The sequence below is a fragment of the Papaver somniferum genome, unplaced genomic scaffold, assembly GCF_003573695.1.
Source record: "Papaver somniferum cultivar HN1 unplaced genomic scaffold, ASM357369v1 unplaced-scaffold_57, whole genome shotgun sequence".
Classification (NCBI taxonomy): domain Eukaryota; kingdom Viridiplantae; phylum Streptophyta; class Magnoliopsida; order Ranunculales; family Papaveraceae; genus Papaver; species Papaver somniferum.
This window is the reverse complement of record NW_020648415.1, coordinates 5,452,638-5,462,432: the sequence shown is the minus strand read 5'-3', so window position 1 is coordinate 5,462,432 and position 9,795 is coordinate 5,452,638. Positions and strand designations below refer to the sequence as shown.

Below are 9,795 nucleotides of genomic sequence, written 5' to 3'. Positions count from 1 at the left end.
ATTTGACGATGAAGTTTAGTATGTTAACGGGTCGATCTTCATGTAATTAATCCGGATGTCGGGGATGTGGGATTGAAAACTCCAGTCCCCTCCTTCATGCATTCCGCTAGTATTATATATCTCCAACCATTCAAGTTTGGTGAGGTTTTGTACTTAAAAGACTTGTCAAGATTAGCCCATAACTTCAATTTCTGACTGTTTTTACGGACGGCAAAGATTTGGCCATAAATCTCAATGCTTTCAATTCTGCGCAATATTCTGAGCACCTTTTTATTTCCAGAGTTTCAATAGCCTGAAGTTAATACAGAGCTGGCGATGCAATTAGGTTCGCACACCCGTCGAGTTCGATGCTTGTAACTCGAGGCATCATCTCACCAACTTGTACTTCTCCATTACCAAATTCCCATACTTTCAAGTTTTCAGTTCCATCCATTTCCAAAGTTAACTGGAAATGCCACTTCTGTTGCGCATTGACCACCACCATAGATCTCAACTCCAATATGCTGTAAATTGCTTAGACCCAATATCACGAGTTCTTCGAGAGATGTTAGCAGTCCTAACGCCCGCAATTCCCTACAGATGGCGTAGATTCGTTAAGGCTTTTACATCCCCCATCCAATTTGGGAATGACCTGCTCTGATCAGAACTTAAACCTTGCAATATATATTTGTAAGAGTTTAACGCTGATGCAACACTTTCATTTCGGGTAGTAACTAAAAAGCGACTTCCTTGATCACCTAGATCGAGTAAATGTGTTAGTTCCTTCAAATTGTTAGGATCATTAGTCCACACATCATCTAGCACAAGTAAAAACTTCTTCCCGTTAACCTACTTACACAATTCCCCGAACAAAGCCTCCCATGTTGAGGTATGTGTGTCCTTTTTGGTAGCTGCTTGTATGATTGCCTTGGCAACCCTTGTACGATCATAAGGATGAGACACGCATGCCCACATGGGCAACTTAAAATGAGATTTCACTTTTTCATGGTCGAATACTAGTTGGCAATAATCGTGTAAGACGATGTGAACTAAATGTTTTTATACTAGTACATTATTGGACGAGTAAATATCCATGATTGACAAAGTCAACAATGATAAAACATTTGTGTGACCAGAAAACTAAAATCAGTAACTGTAAGACCTTGTCAACAGAATGTATTGATCAGAAGCAAAATTAGACGGAAGAAAAAGAAAAATACAGCTCTATTTGGTGGTAAATGTATTCATCAGAAGCAAGATTAGAATTTTGGGGGTTCCACAATTCACTTCAGTCTAACCAGAGCAGTATATTGCAGTTTAAGGTTTTCGTAATTCCACTTCAAGAAATATTACTCAGCTTTCATTTCTACAACCGGGCACTTCTTTGGATTTTCTAACCTGCAGAGTTGTAAGACCAATATTCCTTGACAAGCTTCGCAAACAGGGATCCCTCTATATTCATCAATTTCCCCGGTTCGTCATACTCCACTAGGTTCCCTAATAAGAAAATTCAACAACTTTGCATTTGAAGATGTGCACTTTCTCTAAGATGATAAGAACTGGGTTTAATTTTCAGGATGCATACGGGTTTAAGGAAAATATGAAAAAAAGAATTAATTACCATCGTTGAGGGCAAGCACCATGGTGCAGTCCATCACAGTTGGAATCCTGTGGGCAACTGTAATCACAGTGCAGTGTGTGAATTCCACCCTTATGATTTTCTGCAGAGTCGAGTCTGTTGCATTGTCAGTAAAGGCTGTGGCTTCATCAAGTACTAGTATTCGGCTTCTCCTCAACAGAGAGCGACCCAAACAGAATAGTTGCCGTTGTCCCATGCTCCAGTTAGATCCATCATCTGCAACTGCAAGCAAAGTCAATTTGATATATCAAAAATACTCTTTATATAACAGGGGAACGACATGCAGTAATAAAAAGACTACCTAGAGAATCCAGTCCACCTCCTTTCTCTTGCACTGCTTCTTCGAGCTGACACTTCTGAAGAACCTTTAAAGAATGCATGAAACAGGGTACTTGTCAGTGACTGCAATTAATATTAATGGATGTTAACAACTACAATTAACGATTAGAAAATTGGTGACTTAAGTCCAGCTAAAAAGTATACCTTCCACAATTCCTGGTCAGTGTATCGAGATAGAGGATCCAAGTTGTATCTCACGGTTCCATTGAAAAGAGTAGGCTCCTGAGGTATGATCCCTAGGCGTGATCTCAGATCATGGAGTCCGATTGTGGAGATGTCGACGCCATCTACAATAATTTTTCCACCCACTGGCTCAACCAGGCGAAACAGTGCACTAACAAGAGTTGTCTTGCCACAGCCAGTCCTGCCAACAATCCCAATCTTGTGCCCTCCTTCAATTTTAAAACTGATCCCATTAAGAACAAGCGGAGTATCGGGCCTATATCTAACCTGCTCGAGACGGTTTCTTCATTATATTAATATATCAGTTGAGCATGCATGGCAAATTCATATACAAATTTCAAAAGATTTACCTTCAAATCATGGAACTCCACCATACCTAGAGCTGGCCAACTTGGAAAACGCTGGTCCCCTTCTTCGATTTTTGGGGCTTCGCTAGGAATATGCATGTATTGGTTTAGCCTTTCTACAGAGACGATGTAATTTGCTACTGTGCACTGGTTTTGTATAGACAAAACAAGACCGAGATTTAATGCAAGAGCGTACGACAAAGCCATTCCAACAAATCCTGCAAAAAAATGAAGAGTAATCAAGTGTTTCATCGGATTTTACTTTTTCACCAACATCAAATCACATAAGATGGACCATGTACAGATAGTATAGTAGTATGGATGTGGTAATAATGAAAGAAAACTATCAATTACCAGAACTAAAGGTTCCCGGAGGAAGAGAAACCATCACAAGCACTGAGGAGGAAATGACAACTGCACCCAGTATTTCCAAACGCTGGATCAACCACTCATTTGCTGAAATAGTGTGGAAAAGAGGACTGGAGTTTTTGTCTAAAAGATCCAGATTCTCAGCAAAGAATCTATCTTCGACCTGAAATGCTCTGATCGTCATTGCTCCTGCTACGGATTCGGCAAGATGGTTTGCAATCATAGACTTTGTTGTTCCGTTGATTCGCATGAACTCTTTTGCCGAAGCAAAGTAGTATTTCTATGAGTAAAAATACACGACGAGAAAGTTAAATAGTGGATAAATTGAGGAAGTTTCAAATTTAACAGAACAAACTTCTACTTTACCTGTAAACAGACTGCCAGGAATAGCATGGGTGCAGAGACGAACAACAGCTGCCAAGTTATAACGGCCAATACGCCAAGATTAGCATATACAGTAGAGGTTGAACTAACAGCAACTACTACACCAAATGGAACGTCAAGGTCTAGAATACTCAAATCAGAAGACACCTATTTAAGACAGAAACATGAGTACTCACTAATCACATACTTCTTGGCAAAATTTTATATTTAATTCCAACTTCAATTGACTCTCACCCGGCTCAGTATCCTTCCCAGAGGCGTGGAGTCATAGAAAGACATTGGTGCATGGAAAAGGGAGTTCAATAACTGAGAAAAGAAAGACTTTGATGACTGGAGACCCAAAGAGACTGTTGAAAAAATCCTAACAAGTAAAACTAGTATTGCGCTACATCCTACAAGTAGGTAAACAACGATCAGTCGTAGTTTGGTTACATGTGGGTTCTGAACATTAGCTGCCATCCAAGAATTTTGTAGTATTTGGACACCCACAAACATGAGGTGACTGAGAATTGCTAAAAAGAAGTAGATGAAACCTCTGTTCTGGTTCAGATACTGTATGTAAGGTTTCAGACTATCTCCGATTTCTTTCTCCTCGAGCTTAATTAACTGGGGACCAACAAGTTGTTTCAATGATTTCTCACGATGACTGCTCGTAATCTCTTCTGAACAGGTTTCATAACTCAGAGAAGAGGATACTTCAGCAGTCCTGTCAGAACCAGCTGCATCATTATGTGCAGTAACAAGTTCACGAAATCCTTGACAAGAGGCTAACAACATATGATAAGGAGCTGCACATAAGATTTGCCCATCTGACATCAGCTGCAGTTTCCATCAAAAACAAAAACATGAGCTGTAATGAAACTAAAATTGCCAGACAAAGAAATGATAACGAAGATGTAAGGATCAAAACTGTTATCTAACCAAAATAGAATCAAATGTTGGAAGGAGGTCGACTTGATGTGTCACAAGTAAGACTGTCTTTGATGATAGAGCTCCCATTAGGTAGTCCTGTACAAACCAATTTAAAAGAAAAATGTTATTACCTTTAATTTCTCGTTATCATGAAAAATGAATCGTAAGCTCACGTTAAACAGGCTTGTAGTAGTATGAGCATCTACTGCGCTAAACGGATCATCCATGAGATATATATCAGCATCCTGATACAGTGCACGAGCAAGTTGGATACGCTGCTTTTGACCACCACTCAAATTAACTCCTCTTTCTCCAATTTCAGTTAGATCACCAAAAGGAAGTATTTCAAGGTCCTGTAAAAGTGAACACTTCTGTAATGTTTCTTGGTATCTTTTATTATCCATAGTGCATCCGAAAAGAATATTATCTTGTATACTTTCTGACTGGATCCACGCTGACTGAGAAACATATGCAATTTTCCCATACACTTGAAACTGTGAAATAAGGGAGAGAAATGAACAACATTAGTTATTTATGACTGTCAATTTAATGTAATAAATTAGACAAATATGGCATTCTGAGCAAACAAAGAAAGAAAATGAGTGTTAGTAAAAAGGCTAACCATTCCCCCAACATTCGGAACCTCTCCAAGAATTGCTGCTAGCAAAGTTGATTTTCCTGTACCAACCTCACCGCAGATAGCAACCTTCTCACCGGGTTTGACCTCTAAATTTATATTGCTTAACATAGGCTTTAATGGATTCTCTTCCCATGAAAAGTTACCCGACTCGATAAAAATGGCAGGCTTAAATGGCCCTGTATTTTTCTTTTGCCTGGCATTTCCAATCTGTATCTCCGGTGCTCCAAGGAATTTCACAATCCGTGCAAACGCAACTTTTGCTTGAATTACTACTCCTATGATTTCAGGGATCATTCTAACAGGATCCTGAAAAAGACGTAAAGTCGCTAGGAAGGTGAACGCATTACTAGCATAAAGAGGTATACCAAGAAAGTAACATTCCCCAAAAGTAGCCGCCGAAACCAATACATGAGATGACCAAAAGAGAAGACTATTATATGCTCTCCGGAGTTGGACTAGTGACACCCACCTGATTTCCTCTTCCCTCAACTTCTCAATAACACCCTTGAAATGTGTTTCCCATGCATACATCTTCAGCACCTTCATGTTCATGATAGCTTCTGACATAGCCTTCACCATCTGATCTTGTGCAACCATGAGCTTACTCTGAAATTCATGTTGAAGTTTGGCCAAGGGAGTATTGCATAATACAGTCAGTATTATAACAACAAATGCTGCAAGTGTTGCTAGACCTACAGCCTGAACAAGAACGACTAAAGCAATACAAAGTTGGAGACATGTTGTCCATATATGATGAAACCAATATGGAATTCACCTATTCTATACGCGTCAACAGTGACATAGTTGGTGATCTCACCAGAGGAATGCACCAACTTAGCAGCACTAGAAAGCCTCAATTGCTTTTTGTAGATAGCAGCTGAGAGAAGAGACCTAACTTGGACGCCTATTAATCTACTATGGAAGTACCATTGCCTTTGTGCCAATGACTCTATGCACTTTGAGATGAACAGTGATACAGCCAGCACATAACCCTCGTATTTGAAAGCTTGTTTACCTTCTGCGACTTCAATGAAGGCTTTAATAAGAAGAGGTCCAGCAAAAAGAGTGACTATTTTGACCAATGCAAAGAACCCAGATATTAAGATCTGTTTCCAGTAACACCAAACTATTGCCCATAAAACTGATGGTGGTTTCGACGCACAAAGTTGTTTTTGTTTATTCAAATTCTCTGTAAACATTAAGTAAGAACTCTCCACTCGATCTACCTTTCGTAATTGTGGTATATCCTCATTGCTGAGGGTTTGCGACTTGCCTTTCATCAACAATGGATTCAACCACCAAAATGTCGCCTTACTAAGCAACCCTGCTTCGGCAAAGGGAGTTTCACTTATCCGGTTATCTGTATTCGTTTCAGCATGAACATTAGATTCACCACTCAAAGGAGTATAAAGAAAGTCGCTACTGTTAATATCTTCCAATTTATATCTTTCCGAAGTGCATAATAACAGAAGAATTGCTCCGGGTAAGGATAGACTATCCAAGATAATGTTAACTGAAACTGTTCGGTAGCTAACAACGACCAACAGCGATGAAAAACAAAGAATCCCCCCAACCAGACATGTTACTGTACAGCAAAGCCTCAAAATGTCTTTCGAGAATTTCCATCCCCGTAAGCTGAAAGTTAAACTTAGAAGCAACCACGTGAACCCCTGAAATAACACTACCAGCCACCGATGTAAAGGTAACACATTCCTCTGTTTACTGATCAAACAATCTTCAATAATCCAAATTCCCAAACCCAAGTAAACCAATCCAACACCACCGTTATAAAGAGCGGAATAAACTTCCAAAGGAGTATATCGATGGATACAGGCTACAAATTCAGCAGTCCTTGATGACACGGCCTTGGAAGTTATGGTTAACAAGAACATAAGTAACAACAATATACAAAAACAAATGATAATGCCATTGCGCTCACAAGAGAAGGGATAAGTAAAGGATAGAGACGCAAAACTACATGCCTTTCCTCCATTGATATATGAAGATTCAGTATCTCCGCAAAACACACCCCAAACACTATCCATCATGCTGTTTCTCTAACTCGACCAGGGGATGTCAACGAACACTATGCTCATTTAATGAAGTAATGTTGAACAACTAACTCTTCTCCATACAAACGGATGGTGAAACTACTTCTAAAGATTGATATAAATAAAATAAAAATGAAACCCCATGGCTGAAAAACAGCGTTTTTTGAGTCAAATGAACAAACATAATATGTGCAACTTGAAAGATGGAAATGCTGACCATTATTTCTTTTTTCTTCTTTCTTTTTGTGATGATAATGGGATTGGGAATATGAAATCTTACATAGATTTTAGAGATAATGGGTGCAAACCAAATTCCAGACTTAACCATTTCTTTAAACTTCAGTCTTACAACTTTTATTTTTTTTCTACTATTTTTCCACTTTATCTGCTATATCACTTCCCATTTGAAAAATGTTCCAACTTTTGATTGTTCTGATGCTCTCTCCCTCTACTTTTCATTCTTTTCGAAAATAAAATATGGGGCTCAGACTGATGTTGATGGTGTCCATTATAAGATGCTCCATTAACGACCGATTTGACAGCAATTGGAACCGACTATATTATATGTAGCAGTTGCAACATCCCGTCACGTGGTGCCATTTCTATTGTTTGGCAGCAATGGGAACTAAATCGATTTTTTCAATGGCTGCTACGAGGGCCAACAAATTACTCTCGGCTATCAAATCCATATGAAACAAAACAATTATTTTATAAGGCAGTGACTAAATGCAACCCACATTTGGGTTAAATGCAACCAAGATATCACTTACGAAATTCTAATTTACTTTATTTTTGAAAGTGACTAAATGCAACCTAAAAAAGTCAAGTCAAATCCAACTCACAATCCAAAATAACCACCCAAATCGTTCACGTAAGTTTATTTTTACATTAATTCAAAATATCCAGTTTTTCATGCCTTCTCCATTACGGTAAGTTTATATTTAGGTTGTCTTTTTTTTTTCTTCTTCTTTACTAATCAACTGAAAAACCCTAGTAATATTTATTCAATGAGTGATTCAAGTGTGGAAAATCCAGGGCAAACCCTAGATGAATCAGAAGAAAAACTTTGTTGTTCAAATGAAGTTAAGGTTTATGAAAACAATGAAGAGGTAAGCAACCCTTGTTTTTTTTTTCTTCTTTTGTTTCATGGTTAAAACTTAAGCATTAAGAAAGGAAGAAATTCAGATGACGAACTGTTCGGTCAGGTTTGATCGAACATGAGGCTTACTGTGCTATCATGACTGACTGAATGTAGTAGGCAATTGATGCTCGACCAATTGATACAAGAGTCAGTTGTAAGAAGTCGACCAATTGATGCAGGAGTCAGTTGTAAGAATTCGACCAAATGATGACTAAATTTGCTCGAGTCGTTTCTGTGCAAATGACTTTGATGCATTAGAGTCGACTACCAGTGGCTGACTACTTAGGTGTCTTAGGTCGCTTCTGTCTAATTGACTGTGATGGGATAGAGTCAACCAATTGTGGTCGACTATGTAGGTATCTGGACAGTCATGTCTGGGCGACCGTAGGTGTTTATATTCAGTTCTTCCATTTAACATTTCTAACTACTTGTTATGAATTCCAAACTTGTTTAATAGGTTATCCCCAATAAGATCGAAGAAATTCCAACTCAGGTAAATGTATGTTTAGCGGAAACACACAGAAGATCAATTTGTTCCGAAGAAAAAGAAGGGGAACTTGCTTTAGATGTTATCGCTTCAAATTCTTATGAACTGCCAGGACCTGTCAAAGTTTTTGGATTTGATTCCACAGAAGTCTTTACAACCAATAAGGTAACATATAATATATCATGTTGTTTTGTCAATCAGTAGAAGTAACACTGATGTTTTAAAACTTATCGTGCAGATTTTCGGTTCAAAAGATGAAGTTGTAAAGTGGTGCCGTGATGTGGGAAAGAAGAAAAATATGGTGATTGTGATTGTAAAGGGAGAAAGTAAAAATCAAGGAGGTAAAGGTTTGTTTGTTGAATTATCATGTGAAAGAAGTGGAAAACATAGAAAGCTTAAAATAGATGAAAGTTTGTTGAATCCAAATGTAAAGCGAAGAAAAGGAACATCAACCAAAAAATGCAGGTGTCCTTTTAGACTAAGGTCAGCATGTCTAGATACTAATACATGGAAATTAACCGTAAGGGTTGGATATCATAACCATTTGGATGCTGACACTCTATTAGGCCATGCATATGCTGCTAGATTAACGAACGACGAAGAAGAAGATGTTATTTTATTGGCGGCAGGCGGTGCAAAACCTAAAAGCATACTCAACACTATAAAGGAAAAGTACCCAGATAATGTTTCTACTGTGAGGACTATTCGTAATGCTAAACTAAGGCATGGTATATCCGAAAGTGCAGGAAGGACTATCTTACAACTACTTCATGCTTATCTTGATCAAAATCATTATGTGACATGGAATAGGCGAATTCCCGAGACTGATGAACTGACCGACATTTTTTGGGCTAATCCAGAATTTACAATCTGCGCCAGATGTTTTCCTTCCATGGTTATAATAGATTGTACTTACAAGACCAACAGATAGAAAATGCCTTTGTTTCATGCTGCAGGTATGACATCCATTGGTTCAACTTTCACAATTGCCTTTGCTTTTATGTGTGCCGAGCTGAAGGAGAACTATGAATGGGCACTAAAATGTTTGAAAACAATATAATCTCCCACTTGCTTGCCTACGGTTATTGTTACTGATAATGAGAAGGCGTTGATTAATGGCATTAATATTAATTTCCCCAATGCAAAGAGGTTACTATGTACTTGGCACATTCAGAAGAATGTGTATTCGAAGTTTCTTGCAGCTACGACGAAAGAAAAAATTGTGAATCAACTGAAAGATAAAAACAGTGAAGGCAAAACAAAAAATAAAGGCAAGGATTAAAAAAATGGTGTACAAGATGGTGAAGAGGATGATCCGCTGAAG

The 9,795-nt window shown here is 38.4% G+C and overlaps 1 protein-coding gene and 1 pseudogene across 1 annotated transcript; one reads left to right on the top strand and one right to left on the bottom strand.

Moving 5' to 3' along the window:
* Nucleotides 1–1,027: 1,027 nt before the first annotated feature.
* LOC113343313 lies at nt 1,028–7,444 on the bottom strand (annotated as a pseudogene).
* Nucleotides 7,445–7,850: 406 nt separating this feature from the next.
* On the top strand, nt 7,851–9,402 carry LOC113343346. The gene is made up of 3 exons (XM_026587569.1): nt 7,851–7,952; nt 8,442–8,636; nt 8,710–9,402. The coding sequence occupies exons 1-3, from the start codon at nt 7,851–7,853 to the stop codon at nt 9,400–9,402; spliced, it is 990 nt and encodes a 329-aa protein (XP_026443354.1).
* Nucleotides 9,403–9,795: the final 393 nt, after the last annotated feature.

What these genes read in the sequence shown, in the direction of transcription:
- LOC113343346 (XM_026587569.1), top strand. Translation starts at nt 7,851, where the DNA reads ATGAGTGATTCAAGTGTGGAAAATCCAGGGCAAACCCTAGATGAATCA. An exon ending in TTTATGAAAACAATGAAGAG is followed by an intron (nt 7,953 to 8,441) that starts GTAAGCAACCCT and finishes CTTGTTTAATAG; the next exon opens with GTTATCCCCAATAAGATCGA. An exon ending in AAGTCTTTACAACCAATAAG is followed by an intron (nt 8,637 to 8,709) that starts GTAACATATAAT and finishes CTTATCGTGCAG; the next exon opens with ATTTTCGGTTCAAAAGATGA.